Here is an 18,310-nt window from a genome sequence, read left to right as displayed (position 1 = left end):
GGTACTCGTGCTTTCTCTGATGGTATGACCTCTTGCCCCTGGGGTTTCGGTTCCATGTTACGTTGGTTGTTGCTTCGATTGCTGTGGATCATTCTTGCAGCTGATTTAATACACAGTTACTCCTGCCACCAGTGGGACTTGCTTTAAAGGGTCCCTTCATCCATGTTTTTTGGGAAATAGTAGGATAAATATGTATAGCATATTCTCTATGCTTCAAAATCAGAACATCATCATGCAATTCACAATGTTCTGAAGTCTCTTTCTGCTGAACGCCGGTGTCATACTAGCACTGATTTTTTAATTTATTGTGCATCATTCTTTACCCTGAATTGTAGGAGGCAGAAGAACTTCAGGTTATAAGCAGTCCAAATATATTCACAATTTAGAAGGAATAATTTAATTCACAATTTAAGAAGATATCCAAATATATTCATAATTTAGAAGAAAACATTCAAATATATTCTCAAATGAGAAGGAGATATCGTGCTTGCATTGACCATCTAAGCCACGATCCAACAAAAGTATAACATCTTGTGTAACTATTGCATGCATACAGTCTAGGACTTTATTGATCTTTTGTGGTTATCATGTTGCTCTTCATCAGAGAAATCCTTACTAATGTAATTGTCGAAATAATCAACCGGCATAATGTACAATGATGCAGAAAGATAAATAAATTATCATGAATGTACAACAATAAGAATTTTAGAGTATGTAGTTTTGGTTTGAGAGAATTGGTTTCCTTCCGACGAGAGAGATGGAGGGTTAGGGTTTCTTCGGAGGGAAGGACGAGAGGGTGTGTGTAGCCTCTCATCTTGTCTCATTAAATATTTATTTTTTAAATTTTCTTTCCAAAACGCTAACTTAATGTTAATAAGGAAAAAAATAGCTGCTCTTTGATTTTAGCTGATAGGACGGTTTAATTTGGCCCCAAATCAAAGGAGTCCGGTGGATCTTTCTCTCTCTACATATAAGAGCGATCATGGTAAATAATGAGAACCGAGATAGTTTCGGTTTTGCAAGTTCTTTTTCCTTTGAGCGTTGACTGCCTAGTGAAAGAGGAAGGGCGGGTGTCACACTGCCTTCTCCGGCGGCCCATCCTTGCTCCTAAATCCCTAACAACCCATATAGAGAGGGAGGAGAAAGGGAGACTCCTCCTCTCATGGCGATTATCTACGCCGTGGTGGCGAGAGGAACGGTGATCCTTGCCGAATTTGCCGCTGCGACGGGCAACACGGGTGCTGTGGCCCGGCGGATCCTCGAGAAGCTCCCCCCGGCCTCCGACTCCAGGCTCTGCCTCTCCCAGGACCGCTACATCTTCCACATTCTCCGATCCGATGGCCTCACCTTCCTCTGCATGGCCAACGATACCTTCGGAAGTGAGTTCAATGCCGTTGCCGCTTGTTTCTTTTCCAGTCCTAAATCTTATCGCTCCAGTTTATCCTTCAAATGATTTTTAGTTCCATTGGGTGTAATCTGATGGCCTACTTTGTGTGAAGTCGAGGGTTTTGAGTGGTTATTGAGTAAAAGTTGGGATTTTTTAGGGTTTTAAGTCGGTTGTTTCTGTAGCTGGTTTGATGTGTGCGTGTGTAGTAGCAATTTATTTGGTTAATTTTTATTTGAAGACGCGATGCGAGCCTGATAGGGCATCAACAGGATTCTTCTAGTTCAATAAGTTGATCCTAGATATTTCAAGTATCATTGACTGCTTCAGATTAAGAAAATAGTGTACTTTTATTGGTTTCTAAAAAAAAATTGTAAACGAGTAGCCTGTGGGAACGGGTGCTTTTTCTCTCCCCCCCCTCCCCCCCGGGGCTTCATGCTTAATGTTGGAGGCGAATTGTTAATGGAGCGTGGGTGTCATCTGGAGAGTAGGTTTAGTTCTCTTTCTGCAGATGAAAGAGTTTTCATGCCGAGTTCCTGTTGGTTGGGCTGAGTTCGGGTACATCATGTGGGAATGGCTGACTTGGATTTCTGAAAGACAACTAGATATTTTAGGGGCCTAAATTGCCGGGCTCAAAATGTTGCATAAATTTGCAAGCAACCAATTTATAAGCTCCCACTTCTTGATACATGTATACTTCCAATTCAATTTTACATAGGCTATCAAAATATATGTGCTTACACTAGAGGCAAAAAGAGACTTCTGAGGTTTCGTTGATTCTTTAAACACATATAAGCTGAAACTGCAAACTATCATTTGATAAAAATCCATATTAGCTTAAATACATATATTTGGGAAGGATCATTATGTTTTAAAACAAGTATCCAATTCTTTGGAATCATAATTTGGAACTAGTGTGGAATGATTCCTCTAAAATACATATGATCCTTCAAGAGAGATTTCCTGGTAACTATAAGACAATCATTAATGTAACTCCATGGTGGATCCTGATAGTTGGATTTAATCTACATTTTGAAAGAAATTTAATATGAATTTTGATGAGACCCTTAAAATTCATGGAGGAATGCTACCAGAAGGGAGCATACTCCATACAACAAATAATAATTTTGTGTTGTTCATTGTCTAAAGTGTCATAAGGAATGGGAGCCTGAGCAACAATAGGAACATGATATGGGAACAGGGTTTTAGTCCAGAATTTGTTTATCTCTATATTACAAATTAAATCTAAATAGAAAGATGGATGGAGGATTTAATCAGAGTCTACAATTGGCAAAAGAAAAGAGAATTCATAAAGCCCAAATTCTGTTTTGTTAAGAAAGCATGAATTTGCCATAAGTTTTTATCCATACCCCTAATTGTGCAAAAGGACATAGACATTTATAAATCTATGGTGGACCAAATTATTTTTATGCTAGAGAAATTATTTTTTTAAAAAAATTATTGAATTGTTGTATACATGATCCTCATTTAGTGTTTGTTTGGCTGTAAATAAACTTGTGGATAAGAGAAAGAAAAGGAAGAAAAGATCCAGTTTTCTGAGTATTGGCTCACTGGAAATGAAAATTGAAATTTCTTTCTATTGACTGAAATGAAGGAAAATTGGGGTGTTTCTATCTCCTTAGAAAATTGTGAAATTACCACTTCATTTGATTTAGTACATATTGAGGATGTGTTATAGCGTGATGGCAGTCATGATGGATGTAAGGAGGGGAGTTTGGTGTGGTTCTTGGAAAGGGGGATGGAGGAACAATGGGAAGATGAAGGGGAGGCCGGGTGGTGGAGGATAGCAAGTCTCTGCCATCATTAGTTCAGTTGTTATTGGAAGGGTCACTCAGAGAGTATGTCATATCTTTTTTTTTTTGCTGCATATAGTAGTTCTTTCTATTTTTTTTTAAAAAATTTACATAAAAGGAGAGGGAGGTTTTGCTACCCAGTTTTGCATAGGATAGAGCTTTCATGCTAGGTTACCATAGGGTGGGCCAAGCATTGGTGCATCATGTAGCAAAGATTAACTTGGATTGGAGCTTAGGCCTTCTAGGGGTCCAAACTGCTTGGACTCCAAATGTTGGAGAAAACTGTAACCATCAAACTCATGAAGGTCTCAGTGTTTTTGCACATTTGATTCATAATAGATGCATAAAGTGATAACTTATATGCTTCCATTGAAAGCAAGAAGAAAAATTCTTTGACTTCTGTGATTCTTTAAACAAATATTAAGTAAGACTTACAGACTGTCCTTTGATAAAAATTGATTTTAGCTTAGACATTTATTTGGGAGGATTATTATTTTTAAATGAATATCAATTGTTTTTGGAATCATAACATGGAATTGCCAAATGATTCCTTCAAAACACATACTGGTCTTTAAGAGAGTTTTTCTAGTAACTCTAAGGCTAGCATTAAGGTCATTCCATGTTGACAATTTCCTAAACATATCAAATTTGGCCCTTGGGAGGTATTGTTATATGTGGACTTTGGTTGTAAAATTATGATTCTATAATTAGAATAAATCTATAATGGTATCTCAAGAGGTTTTAATACAACTTTTAATTAGACCCATAGAACATGTAGGGAAATTCTATTAGGAGGTACCATAATCCATGTAGGGAATGAAAGATTTCATGTTAGTTAGTTTTTCAAGTGGTACAAGGTATAGGAGCTAGGTTTGCCGGTGTCAGAGGATGTTTCGGCTGATGCTCCGGTTTAGTATTGCTACCTTGTGCATATCGTACGGAGTGGAGGTGTACCGAAAATGGAGGAAGGAGAGGAAGAGGGTGGAGAATGAGAAAAAGAGGGAGAGAGAGATAGGAGGAGAGAGGCGTACCTCGTTGTTGTCGAGCCCTACCCTAGCCGGCACCGTTGTTGTAGTCATCAAATATAGTGGAGCATTAAGAGAGGGGTGGAGGGGAGAGGACGCTCTCAAGTAAGTTGAGAGAGAGGGAAGAGGGAGAGGTGTACTTGGAGCCATCATTATCATGGAGTTGTTGGTTGCGACGTAGCATCGAAGAGAGGGAGGGGCAAGGGGAGAGGAAGCTTTCGAGAGTAGAATCAAGAGAGAGGGAGAGAAGGAGAGAGGAATTGAGAGATTGGGAGAGAGAGCAAGAGGGAGAGAAGAGTCGAGAGAGAGGGAGAGGATCGGGAGGGAGGGGAGGCTTTTATAAAGAAAAGGGGAACTGGATCGACCATTCGAACCATATCGGAGAGGGGGAGAGAAGGGTCGAGAGGGATAGAGAGAAAAGACAAGTTCAGGAGGGCGAAGGGGTTTTTATAGAAAGAGAGAGAACTGGATCGATCGGCCAAACTATCCAAACGATTGTTCAGTCTGGTTTGGTACGTCCCAAACCACCTAGTTCAGGAACGATTTAGTGGTCCTTGCATGGGAGTATGTGGAGTAATAGGTATGTGACGTAGGAATAGGTTTCAAACCCCAAATATTATTGATCCTTATATCTTAGATTGAATTTAACGGAAGGTGGAAGGAGGATTTAATCAAAGTCTACACTTGGTAAAACATGGTATAAATTCGGTTATAATTGAGAAAGCATGAATCCACCATGCAATGTAGTGGCGGAATAGAGACAATGGAAATAGAGACACAATGTAAGATTTTATTCATACTACTATGCTGGAGACTGAGGTTAGAAGACAGCATGGCTTGGGATCTCTCTTGCATTTTAGTTTTTACTTTTCGTGCTATAATAACTATCAACAGTAAATGGATGCATTATAAGGGGTATTTTAGGGGGTCAAAGGTATGTTCTTAGGGTTTTCTGTTTCTTTAAATATGTGAATCAAGTTAAAAGTACTTTTATGCAGATTCTGGATGAAAGAATGGGATCTTTGTTTTCTTTTACTCTTGTGGTGTGATTCCACAATGGAGTTGTGAGACTTTTGAATCCTATGTTGTGACTCCTAGGTCCTAGAGTGAGTCCAAGTACTATTATTTCCCTCCCCTTTATCCTTTTCTCTCGTTTCATTTTTTTTGTCATCTAGTTATAACCAATGCCTTCTTCTAATCATTTTATTGAAAGCATACTTTATTTCCCATAGACCTTTTATGCTAATACGAATCAGACTTTTGCCAAAAAAATTCCAGCACGCTCTTGATTTTAATTTTTCAATGGAAAAAAACTGTAAATTCCCAATTTAAACCCTAGAATCCTCAGCCCTAGGTTAGTAGTAGTTGTTCATTACCTATTGTCCTTCACAGAAAAAAAAAAGAATGAATAGGGGAGAGAAGCACACCTTATTTAGGCTTGGATTTTGCTTCAATCATGCTGAATCGGTGTGATTTTGCAAAGTTGGGAGAAAGGAGAATCGTTTAGCTGTCTTATGGCTAAACAAACTTCATAAAAAAACTGCTTGGGAAGGCCTTCAGACACTTCTTTTTAACAAAACGAAGTAGAGGGGGAGGTGGCCTGGTTTTAAACCGGGTCGACTCGGTGCGAATTGGACAGTTTGCACCGAGTTTGAGCGAAATTGGCCGGTTTCCGAATGGTTCCGGCTGGTTCGAGGCCGGAACCAATTCCAATAAGTAAAATAACTCGGTTTCCAACCGGCATGGGCCGAACTGGGTGGTTCGGTTCGGTTCGGCCTACATTGCCCCTTACCTTTGCACCAAGCAATGACCCCTATGCACTATAGAGTGACGAAAGAAAAAAAATTTATAAAAAGCGGCACTCTCTAAGGTAGTTGACACTTAAGTTGGCAATCTCCAGGGTAGTTGACATTTAAGTGGATCTTAAAAAGGGTGGACCAAATCTGTACCATTGTATTTGTCAGCCCAAGCATTTACCATTGAACTAAGTAATGACCCCTAAAAGTATAAATAAATAAAAAAATATTATAAAAGTGGCAGCCTCTAAGGTAATTGACACTTTAGGTGGATATAAAATGGATAGAGGACTGAAACCAGTGCCATGCACTTGTCGGCCTAAGCCTTTATCATTGCACCAAGCAATGGCCCGTACGCACTATAAATAAATAAAAAAATGAATTATAAAGGTGGCGGTCTTTAAGGTAGTTGACATTTTTGGTGGTTAAAAAGGATGAACTGCTTCTGTCTTTTTTTTCTCCTTCCTTTTTCTTTGGATAAACACTCTTCTACTCCCAATTTTTGTGCCCCCACACTTAAAGAAACAAGATCATAGCAAGCGCTTCTTGCCCTGGTTTCTTTCTTTCTTTAAATGGCATATACCTACATATTAGGTGAGTTTTTTTTATCCCATACAAGATAATTGGCTACCCATTTTTCAAAAAAAAATTGTACTTTCATTGTATTAGAGACACTTAAACCTAAGGCCATCTATGATAAAAATTTACGTTACTAAATATCTCGATAATAAGTAAGACACCGTGTTTGATACCTTCCCTACCTTTGCTCTCCCCTCGACACCCCTACCAATGCCAATTGATCTGCTGCTTTATATTTGTTGAATGTGGATTTTTCCACTTATTTTTTTGGGCCAAATGTTAGGGCATGAATTTTAGGTAAACGATCTATTGGGGTTTCCCAAACATTGGGCATGTAATTAATTGTTTTGTTTCTAATTTAAAGCAAAGCTATTATTATGTTTAATCCAATTTGATTTATATTGCCGTTATAGCAACGATTGTGCTGGTATCAAGGCTCGGACCGGTTGCCCGACGGCAATGATTCGGCATGCCCTTGTGCTGTTCCATGCCAGGCCCGTATCGATGCAGTAGAGAGGCTGGGGGAGAGGGAGAACGGAGAGAGGAAGAGAGAGAGGGGAAGGAAGGGAGATCGACTTCATTTAGTTTTTTTTGAAATGAAAAAGGGGCCCTCCTCTCAGACTCCTGTTTCGAATGAAATAGGAGAACCAAAGATAGAGCTCCTGCTCTACCCCTCCGCACGGCTCCTCAGCCCTCTGCGGTCCTCCACTGCCCGTCCGCCACCCTCCCTCTCTCTTCCTCCCTCTCGCTCTCGCTCCTCCCTTGTCTCTCTCTTTTTCTCTCTTTCTTTCTCCCTCTCCCCCCTCCGTCGCTCGTTTCTCATTTTGCTTGCTGGAACCGTCCGGTTTGCCACCGATTTTGCTGTGAGCTATATTCGCAGGAGAACTGATGATCAATTCCATGAGTGGTTGTAAACTGAGAGAAAGCTGATGAGACATATTCTCCCCCTGAATCTGAGCACAAAACTGGAATCGCCCCAGCTTGGTGAATCACATCCCCGCGCCGCCCTGACCATTCCTCGCGAAATCTTTGCAACGGTTGGGAAACCAGTCTACGAAGCGAAGCCTATTGCCACGCTGACCATCAAAAATACGAGATTGGTATGGCTCAGTATGTTCAGAGATGGGCGGTTCAGGATGGTTCCGCCATCCTTAGCAAAGATCACTCATAGAAAGTGCATGAGTTTGGATCCTTCGAGGATAAAGTTTTGTTGCAAGTTGTTGCTTATTTGGCAAGAATTGGTTTTCGATTTATGTTAATGTCTGTAATGTAGGAATTGCTATGGCCTCTACTTGAGTGGTATATATACATGAGACTCATGGAAGAGTTTTTTAGCCTTTCTCATGATGCATCTTGTGTCCCAACTCCATCTGGGAAAGGATATTAAGCAGAGAAAGTTGAAGAATCGTCTTTTTGCTCTTTTCAATTATCCAAGCATTAAATCGTCATGTGTTGATAAATATACATTCATAGGTCTCTGAATCTTGTAAAATTCTCTTTGATGACCTACTTGTCGATTCTTTGGAAATAGAGGTGAGGAAAGATGCCTTTCTGTGGAAATTATGTTGACTTTATGTTGTTTACTATGCTAAATATTTTGATGCCTGATTACTGGCTTGATGTTATTTATTCTCTCTTACTCAAGCCCAAAGGGAAATTAGTATGACCCTCTTCTCTTTTCTCATTTACCTTTTTCCTGCATCCTACCACAACTATCACTGGAAAAGAAAAGGAATGCAAAGAAGGGCAAGCAATAACATATCTTCTGCCTTTCAAAATCAATATGCAATTTATTAATGAGTTATTCCATAAAAATAGTCTTAATGACTTGGAAAATACACTTTCCTTATATACCTGGTTGGATGTTCAGGTTTATTTTGGAAAAATTCTGTTTCACTTTCTTTACCTTGGTTTTCATTTTCATGTTCTTTTTTTTTCTGTAGGGAGGGTTCCTTTTTTATACTTGGAGGATATTCCACATGAGATTTATGAAAAACTTATGGCAGAGTTGCTCATTCTGCATTAGCTTATGCGATGAATGATGAGTTCTCTAGAGTGCTACACCAGCAGATGGAATTCTTTTCCAGTAATCCAAGTGTTGATACGCTTAACCGTATGCGAGGTGAAGTCAGTGAGGCAAGTTTATGCTTATTAGCTCAAAAAGGAAAGTACTTCATTTTTTTTTTCGGTACAGGAAGGAAGCACTTCTTTCAGGTAGCAAATGCAAATAACATTTGACATGTTGTTCTTCAAGCCTGTATGGCAGTCCTGTTATTTCCCCCTAAAATATTTTTGTTTTTTAATATTATTGAGGCGTATGCCGTTGCCACTGAAACCATTTATTGCCTTTTCCATTCTTGTTGATCTCAGATCAATTTGGATGTTGCTTAGAATTATTAAATACATTAAGCAGATGCTTTATTCTTGCCGAGAAGCACTACACTGCATATAAACATCAAAAAATAGTTGTTTGTCAATCTAAAATATTGGGGGACAGTACTTGACACTTGTTTGGTACCTTTCTTTTTTAATTTTCTGTGGTACTATATCATAATACCTATTTTAATTTCCAGACATAAGTATGTTGTTGCTAAGAAGGGATTGCATTTGACTATTCTTCCTCTAATGGGGTTTTGAGATAGTTTTGTCGAGATTTGGCTTGACAAATTTCAACCAAAAGGTTATGAAAGTCTTTTGATGAAGCAGAATTTCCTGCTTGACTTTCTCATGCTTACTAAGGTTTTGTAGACTTGTAGATTTAGAATCTAGTAACACTTCAGGCAGATTTCTATGAAGGCTTTCATTATGGTGGACTTCCCTGATTAGATTTCTTGGATACTCCTTTAGGTTCTGCATGCATTAACTTAAGTACAGTATTTTTTTCTCCTCCTTGGTTTTACTTGATGCTTGAACCATAAGAAAGGGAAGAAAGGGATGTTCTTTTAATAGATTTTTGTTTTATATATAACTTATGAATTTTAAAAAATCTAAGTTATAAACTGTATCCCAAAAAAAAAATCTTAGATATAAAATTTCATTCTTCAATTGTGATATTCCTTTATTGAAATTAGATCTTTACTGTTAAAGAGAAGGGGGGGGGTGCAGGATGCAACAGTAAAAAGCATAATCTTGAGATCAAACCACCTTCCTCCACATGTCAAGGCTTTTTGCTGCCACTATCTCATGATCCTTACAGTTTTATATGAACGCAATAACTTGCTTAATTAGCAGTACTTTTTGTGTATCATGCTTAAGATGCATCCCTGAGTAGATCTCATTTTAAGAGATTAAAAAATATTGTAGCATTTTTTATTCTTTTAACTTGTCAAATAGTCATTGATTTTCTGCTGACTGGCATTTAATGCAATTGGCCCTGCAGCATGGTTATATTTGTCAAACTTATATAATCGTTAAATTTTTGCAGATACACACTATCATGGTTGAAAATATAGAGAAGATATTGGACAGAGGAGATAGAATTGCACTTCTTGTTGACAAAACTGCTACAATGCAAGATAGCGCCTTCCCATTTCAAGAAGCAGTCCAGACGCCTTCGCCGAGCACTTTGGATGAAAAATGGCCAAGCTTTTGTAAGTGCCTACTCTGACATCAAATTATTCTCTCCTTATTTCTACAAGATAGAATTTTTCATGATACTTCTTGGCTAGACAGTTGGATGGGTAAAGTAATTATTTAATTGCGAAGTCCTAGATCATAAGTCATAAGGTAATTTCCTTTCTATTTTACCTGTCTTGTAAGAAGGATGAGTGGAGGGAGTTAATTAAGATATTGTGAAAGAGGGTAGGGGATCCGTTGACTGGGTTTGCCCAGACCCTATTCTGGGTGAGGAAGGAGGTGTACTTTCTTAGCACATAGCATTAGAGATTTAACCAATCAATGGATGTGCTTAAGGGGGGAAGGGAGACAGTTATAAATGTTGAGCAGGTGAATGATTTTATGTTCATCTTGATAGAAAATTTAGGACATGAAGTTGGCAGTGATAGATGATAGGAGACTTGATGTTAGACAGCATGGAGTTATGGTTGTTTACGTGAGATGGTGGATGTAGAAGCCAAAGGATTGGGGTCTTGGAAAAAGGATTTAGAGTTTTATGAGCAGGGATAAGGCCTTTGAAGTGTTCCTTTTTTAAGGGTTAGTAATGGATGGCAAGATTTCTGGAGGTCTTAAGGGACCAAAGTAGTGCAAAATGAATTGATTATAGGTCCAACTGTCCAAGTATAATCAGATGTAGATCAGTTGTCAACCACAGAGAATAAACAGTAAGAACATGGAATAATAAGGGAAATAGAAGAACAGTAGAGTAAAGATAGAAGAATCAGACAAAGAAGAAGAAGAAGAAATAAAGAAAGAGAATAAGAGAAGGAGAGGCAAGATAGTCAAACCTTGGCTTCTTTTCTTTCTTTTAATCAGATGATCTTAAATCATTGCTGAAAGAGAGGATTACAACCTTTATATACACTCTCATCTCTGACAACATAAAATCTTAACCTTTGAATTAAAAAGAAACCTGAGCCATCAATTAAAACATAAGAAGAGAAGTAGTAAAAGATAGAAAGGACTCCAATAAGTTGCTGTTATCGTACTATGAACAGTCCCTGCTACGGTGCCATGAATCGTACCCAGTACAGTAATGCTACAGCAACTTGACATAGAAGGATCTTTAAACTTCACTAAAACTTTTTAAGTAAAACATGGACCCTTAGAATCTTTTAATTAGTACACTTCCATATCATTTGCTTTGGTTGCATGGTTATCATCCTCAAGATCTAGCTGTCATGCAGAAGCTTGATCCACCATTGAGTCTTCAAAATTTGATGTCATAGGTATATGCAGGATTGTCATGCTATCACATCACTAGTCTGTTGCCATGCTACAGATCCTGGATCTGGCAAGTCCTGAGCATGACTCCAGTTATGGAAACTGATGACTTCAATTAGATTTGATTAATTGCTCTGAAAACACTAATTCTCAACTTAAGCATCGAGTCATGTAATAGTAAAGTAATGGCCATTTGATCGTTAGAGCAAAGGTAAATCTCATCCAAATTTAAATTTTGTTAGCTCACTGTCTTGAAGTCATAACAATGTTCAATTCATTCCATTGTCGTATAATATACAAATAGTTCATTATATAGATGAATATTACATCTTAGTGTAAGTACGTTACAGAACGCTCTCCTCACACTATTAATACTATCACCTCTGCAGCTATAAAATCACTTTAATATACACAAATGGAACTTTCTTTCATTAGCTTCACTAGTGTAAACCAAATGCACTTTAGGCTTTTAAGTAGCACAATGTTAATCAGTCTCTCACTATGAAATGTCATAATTCAATGATGGGCTACATAGCTCAGCAGGCACGCGAACATAGTGAACAACTTAAGATTAATCATAGCAAAAGGGTGGGAGCATGGAATGCCGTACCGGTCCGGCCGTGGACCGGTACCGGAACGGGATAAAAACCGGTATTTTCCGGTTTTTTATCCGAACCGGCCGGTACGGGCCCGTACCGGCCGGTTCGGGCCCGTACCGGCCGGGTACCGGCCTCGTACCGGTGCGAACCGGCCGGTTCGCACCGGTACGATTTTTTTTTTTTTAGACCACAGCGCCGCGCGCTGTAGTTTTTGAAACCACCGCGTACCGGCCGGTACGGACCAGTACCAGCCGGTACGTACCGGACCGGTACGGGAACCGTACCAGCCGGTACGTACCGGACCGCGGTACCGTACCGGTCCGGCCGGCCACCGGTACGCGACCGGTTACCGGTACGGCGGGCCTTGGGTGGGAGTATCATAAATTGGTTATAATTGAAACTCACAAATTATTAATAATATTTATCAAAATAAACATAATTTCTGGTATAGTTATGTGAGAAACACTAGAATATTCTTGGGCAAGCTTTGCCATACTGGTTGGTATCGTATGTACACATACCAAACCGGTATGTGGTGCCATGTCGTTCCGACACTCGCGTACACCAAACCTTATCATACTGTACTATGTACCAACACTGTAATAGGATGGTACCGGTAATGACACGGCAAATCTTGTCTCGGAAATACTTAAATGCTTGTAGTACTCTTGAAACACTTGAATTCATTGAAAACTTGAAAACACTTGGTACAATTAATTTCACACCAATGGTCAGTAACTACATACCCTTTGGTTAGGCTTTCAATGATTAATAAGCCGTTAGCTAAGAGTTGATTTGGATCAACTATTGTACTTGCTGGTCAAAGTTTCATTTATATGCCAGCTATTATTACCTGTTGGCCAATTTTCATTCATAATCAAACTATTGCACTCGTTGGTTAGTGGTTCACTGTAGCTCACAATTATACCCAAGGTCTGCATTTTTGTATCAGGTACCAAATCGATACCTGACCGATATGGTACGGTACCAACATATTATACTGAACTCGGTATGCAAATGCATACCGAGTTCAGGTACAATATTTTTTTATCTTCTATTTTTTGAGGATTGTTTTAAGTTTTATAATGTTTGAAAGGAATAATAAGAGAAAGGAAAGAAATAAAGGAAGGAAGGAAAGAAGAAGAAAAGGTAAGAAAGGAAAAGAAGGGAAGAAGAAGAAAAAGGAAAGAAAGAAAGGAAGGAAAGAAGAAGAAAAAAGAAAGCAAGAAATGAAGGAAAGGAGATCTTATGATCCTAAAAGATCCTGATCCCAGGATGTGAACCGAAATATATAAGGCTATTTTCATCCAAATCATAAGATCCGGATAATGGATTAAAATATTTTAGTAATAAAAATTCCAATGTCTTTTTGATATATTATCATGTTTAGTTTTTTGAATTTAATTTATGCAATCTTGAAAGGTGATCTTGGTGCTATACTTCTCAGATTTAGTATTATAGTTCCAGAATAATTTGGTGTTTATACTGATTTAACATCTAGTTTCTTCTTTGGAAAATATCTCATGCATCTATTGATGATTTTCGGAAATAGAGAAAAAATTGTGGTCTTGGTATTTTTTTATTTATTTTGGGTTTTAGTTATTTCATGGCATGTAGCTTTTCTCTATGCTTTTTTTAGTTTTTTTGCTTCTTCTATGAATAGTGGTAGCTTTCTTGTGAACTGTAAAAGCTACTCATCACCAATCTCATATGCAGAGCATCTTTTCTCATATATGTTTTCCAATATTGATTATTTTGGATACTGCTTACCGCCAACTTTAGGCTGCCAAAAAAGAAAAAGAAAAGAAAGGAAGGAAAGGAGAAGAAAAGAAATAAAGAAAGGAAAGATAGAAGAAGAAATGGAAAGAAAGAAAGGAAGAAGAAGGAATGAGTGGACGGAGGGGAACAAGAAAAAGAAAAGAGGGAAGAAAGGAAAGAAAGAAGTAAAAGGAAACAAAGAAAGGAGGAGGAGAAAAGGAAAGGAAAAAAGGAAGGAAAAAAGTAAAAAGGAAAGAAAGGAGGAAAAAACGAAAGGGGTAAAAGGTAAGGGGCCTGAACTGCCCCAAACTGCCCAAACCGAGTGAAACTAGGTAGTTTTGCTTGGTCAACCTAGTTTAGACCTTTTACCGAGCCGAACCACCGAACCATCCTAGTAATTGATCGGGTTGGTGCGTCCCACAATGGGTGCTTTGGGATGGTTATGCCGACGTTGATTACACCCATAGTCAAGGGTTTACTAAATCACTAACTAGGGGTTTCATCTTTTAAAACGATATAACAATTGCAAATTTTGTAGTGATATGTAGTACAATTACAAGCAATTTAGTGTTACTTTTTATAGTTTTCATGGGACTAATAAGTTTATATTCCAAAAAAACTACTCCAAGCATGGAAACAAAATTTTCACGTTGATTTATCTCGAAATATTAATAAGAAGCATAGTCTACAGTTTCGGTATTGGGTACTGTACTGGTACCTGATCGGTACGTATAATGCTGAACCGTTCCATACCAACATTTGGTATGCAATGTATGCCAGTTCGGTATTGGCACAACATTCTTTGATTTTTTTTTTATTTTTGACACTTGTTTTAAAGTTTATGGATGTTTAATACTAATGTAATGTACTTTCAAAGTATCTAATTAAGCCTTACTTGATATTCAAAGTACCCAATTAAGGTTTATGGATGTTTACAGTACTCCTTATCCACAGAAGGAAAGAAGAAGGAAAAGGAAAGGAAGGAAAGAAGAAGAAAAGGAAGATGAAAAGGGAGGGAAGAAGAAGAAAAATGAAAGAAATAGGGGAAGGAAAGAAGAAGAAAGTAAAGAAAGAGGGAAAGGAAAGAAAGAAAGGAAGGGAAAGAAAAAAAGGAAAGGAGTATGAAGAAAAAGGAAAGAAAGAAAAGGAAGGGAGAAGAAAAAGAAAAGGAAGGGAGAAGAAAAGGAGAGGAAGGAAGGAGGCAAAGTAGGAAATGGGCAAGAAAGAAGGAAAAGGGAAAGAAAAAAGGGTATGGGGCTCAAACTACCCTGATTCGCTCCGAACCGAGCGCAATTGGGTGGTTCTGCTCAGTTCAGACCCGAACAACTGAACTGGCCTGATGCCACGGTGGCATGTCAGGCATGAGGTGGCAATGCTTAAAGAGGTGGTAACAAGTATGAGGTGGCAAGTATTAGAGATAGCATTAATTAGAGATAGCATGAGGTGTCCCAGCCTATGGCCTTTTAGATTTAGTCCTTGCATTTGTCTAGTTTTACACTTAGGGTCTCCGTAGCAATTTTTTTTTGATCCTCAATATCTCCACGTATTCCTAAGATAACTCCTCAAAGTTTTAACTGGATCATATACACACTAATAGCTATATGGTAAACTGTATTTAGCTCAACCATACAAGCAGCCATAAATAGAATATTGTAGAGTTGGGGTGTTACATTGGTCATTATGGTGTCCTTTGGTTGTTGACCAGCAACCTGTAATCATCCACTGGATGGAATTGCTTGATGAATCCAGCAAATCAACAAGGAATGGATCTTCATATTGCTTGATCTTGATAGTGGACTCTGGAGTGATAACATGATCTTGCCATGAGAGCTCCATGTGTTGGTCTTCAATCTTTTGATCTTCTTCCTTTAAGATGCTAGATGCATCATCAACTACAAATTTCTTGATTGACAAATTTTCCATTACAAGTCCTTGATATGGAGGATCATGGCTTCTAGGGCCTTTGATGGACAGGTCCTCAGTTTAGTTGCAACATTCTCATTGCCATAAGATGGACCTTCATCCACATTAATGCTTTGTCAAAACCTTACACTATAGCATATATTTGCAACACAGCTCTAAGTGATGCAGGATCATTATTGAAAACCTTCTTGTATTTGACATGTTGATGAATAACATGAAAGTAAGTCCCTCATGGTAAAAGGGGAAGGACAAAGAGAATCAAAGGGATCAAGGAAAAGAGAGGAAGAGCAGAGCAGGACCTTTAGCTCTGATGTCAAATTGATGTACGACAGCATGCAATTAGGGCTGTTTACATTTAATGGTGACCTAGAAGTGAAGGATTAGGGTTTTGAAAAAAGGATTTAGGGTTTTATGAATGGAGATAAGTACTTTGAACTTTAAAGTGTTTCTTTTGTAATATAATATATTATATATATGTGTAAGGGTTAATAATGGATGGCAAGACTTCTAGTGGTCTTAAGGGATCAAAGTAGTGCAAAATAAATTGATTATAGCTCCAAGTATAATCAGATCCAAGAGCAGTTATCGACTGCAGAAAATGAACAGTATGAACATGGAAGGGGAAAATAGATCATCGATAGAGTAAAGATAGAAGAATAAGAGGAAAGAAGAATAAGAAATGAAGAGAGAGAGTAATAGGAGAGGGAGGATAGCTGAACCTTGGCTTCTTTTCTTTCTTTTCATCAGATCATCTCAACATTGTCTCCCAAAAGAAATGACTACAACATTTATGTACGCTCTAATCCTTAAGAACATAAAATATTAACCCTTGAATTAAAAGGAAATCCTAGCCATCAACTAAAACATAAGAAGAAGATAACTGAAAGACACAAAAGCACCTAACTAGTTGCTGCTACAGTACTATTACAGTCTCTGCTACAGTACAATGGATAATGCCTGCTACAGTAATTCTGCAGAGCTTGACATAAAAAACTTTAAACATCACTAAGACTTCTAAGTAAAAAATGGACTATTGGAATCCTTTAAGTTGGTACACTCCCGTACCAGGACTTGGGAGATAACAGATAGATTGATTGGCCTTGATTGAATAACCTAATTTCAGGAGATTGGGAACTTGTTATCTATTTTCTATCAGATATGGAAACAAATTTCTTTACTTGAGAAATTAAGGAAAAGGGTGGCCTTGAGGGATTAAAAATCTGTAACAAGATTTGGAAGGGGGAGGAAAAGATGAAAATCTTTCGATGAAGCTGGAACTAGAAAAGATGATGAAAATAGATGGTTATTTGGATTCTTTCCTAATGGTTTCACTTTTGGCTTTTATGCTGTGCCTTCAAAGTATAATGTTGGAAGTAGCAGACATTTTACCTCGTGCATGGTGGGGAAAGTGTGGAGAGAATTGGAACAAAAGGGTCTGTTGTCAATCTAATTTTGATTTTGATCACAGGCAAACTGTGGGGTTTTTACTACTTTTAAGCTCATTTTTAGTAAGCAGTCAGTCAACCTGATTAGCAAGCAGTTTGGATCAATGATTTGGCGATGCTTATGGACTCCAATCGGTCTTCTTTTGTGTAGGTGGCTGGAGCTCTCTCGATCATTTCCTTGTGGCTGGAGTGCCTTTTACTACCTTTGTTATATAAAAAGCACTATATCTTTTGAACTTTTCTAGTCGCAGCTATCCTTGTGCTATGCTTCTTGCTTAACAAATTATCAATCAATTCCTTATGGCAAAGAAAACTTTCTCAATGTTTGATCATACTGCTATATTGGCTCCACTGAGGACTATGAGCCTCATTGTCACAACCTCCTATACCAGACTTGTATTTGGCTAAGCATATCTTAAGAGCAAAGACTAGGGTTTAAGCCTCTTTTTCTAATGATGTGGTATTTAGGTTTCCCAAATTTGTCACTTTCAGATTTATGCTAGTATTGGTGAAAGATCATTTACGTACAGGCCTTTAGCTTGCTGGTCTGCCTTCTTGGTGTTGAAGTAGCCCAGTCGCTATGTGCTTTTAGTAGTTTGGTTCTGTCTGTATCTGTGAGGGGTATCGGGGTGTCTTTAGTTAATAATTCATGTTATGTTTATTTATTGCATACGTTTGGATCCTACAAGCCGAAGTGGGCCAAGTTGCAATGCCCTAACAATTCAAATGCTCTATTATCTGTTTCAACCCCAGGCATTGATTTGCCATGTCAACATGCCATCTGACTAATGAGTCGTAGCGCGTTTATTGGCTACTAACTGGATATAGTACAAGAATGACTGTCAATAGTACTCCACTCTACACTCTAGCTAATGTTAGCTATAGGGTCTGCTTGTCACTTATTTTGCTTCATTTATGTGCGTTGTTTAAATTGCAAATATGGCCTGTCAAATTGATATTTTATTGACTGGATGATCCATATGAATGTACTTGCATATTGAATGATGTATTTGAGGCAGGGTAAGAGCATGCCTTTATTTATTTTTACAAACTTACGTTTGGTTCTATTAATCTTCCTCCAGATAGTTTACTTGTAGCCTTGTATTTGCAAGTTATTGTGTATGCTGATTTTGGTCAACCATACTTTT

The 18,310-nt window shown here is 38.2% G+C and overlaps 1 protein-coding gene across 1 annotated transcript; it reads left to right on the top strand.

The window, feature by feature from the left end:
- The first annotated feature begins 947 nt into the window (after positions 1-947).
- Positions 948-18,296, top strand: LOC103720746 (vesicle-associated membrane protein 714). Its single transcript, XM_039117790.1, is given in 5 exon segments — positions 948-1,379; positions 8,542-8,586; positions 8,589-8,734; positions 10,023-10,188; positions 17,314-18,296. Coding segments are annotated over 5 exon segments (639 nt in total). The 5' UTR covers positions 948-1,162; the 3' UTR covers positions 17,379-18,296.
- The last annotated feature ends 14 nt before the right edge of the window (positions 18,297-18,310 follow it).

Source organism: Phoenix dactylifera, unplaced genomic scaffold (assembly GCF_009389715.1).
Source record: "Phoenix dactylifera cultivar Barhee BC4 unplaced genomic scaffold, palm_55x_up_171113_PBpolish2nd_filt_p 000275F, whole genome shotgun sequence".
In the NCBI taxonomy this organism is placed as follows: domain Eukaryota; kingdom Viridiplantae; phylum Streptophyta; class Magnoliopsida; order Arecales; family Arecaceae; genus Phoenix; species Phoenix dactylifera.
Note: the sequence above shows the minus strand (reverse complement) of the source record. Positions and strands in the feature narration are given on the sequence as shown.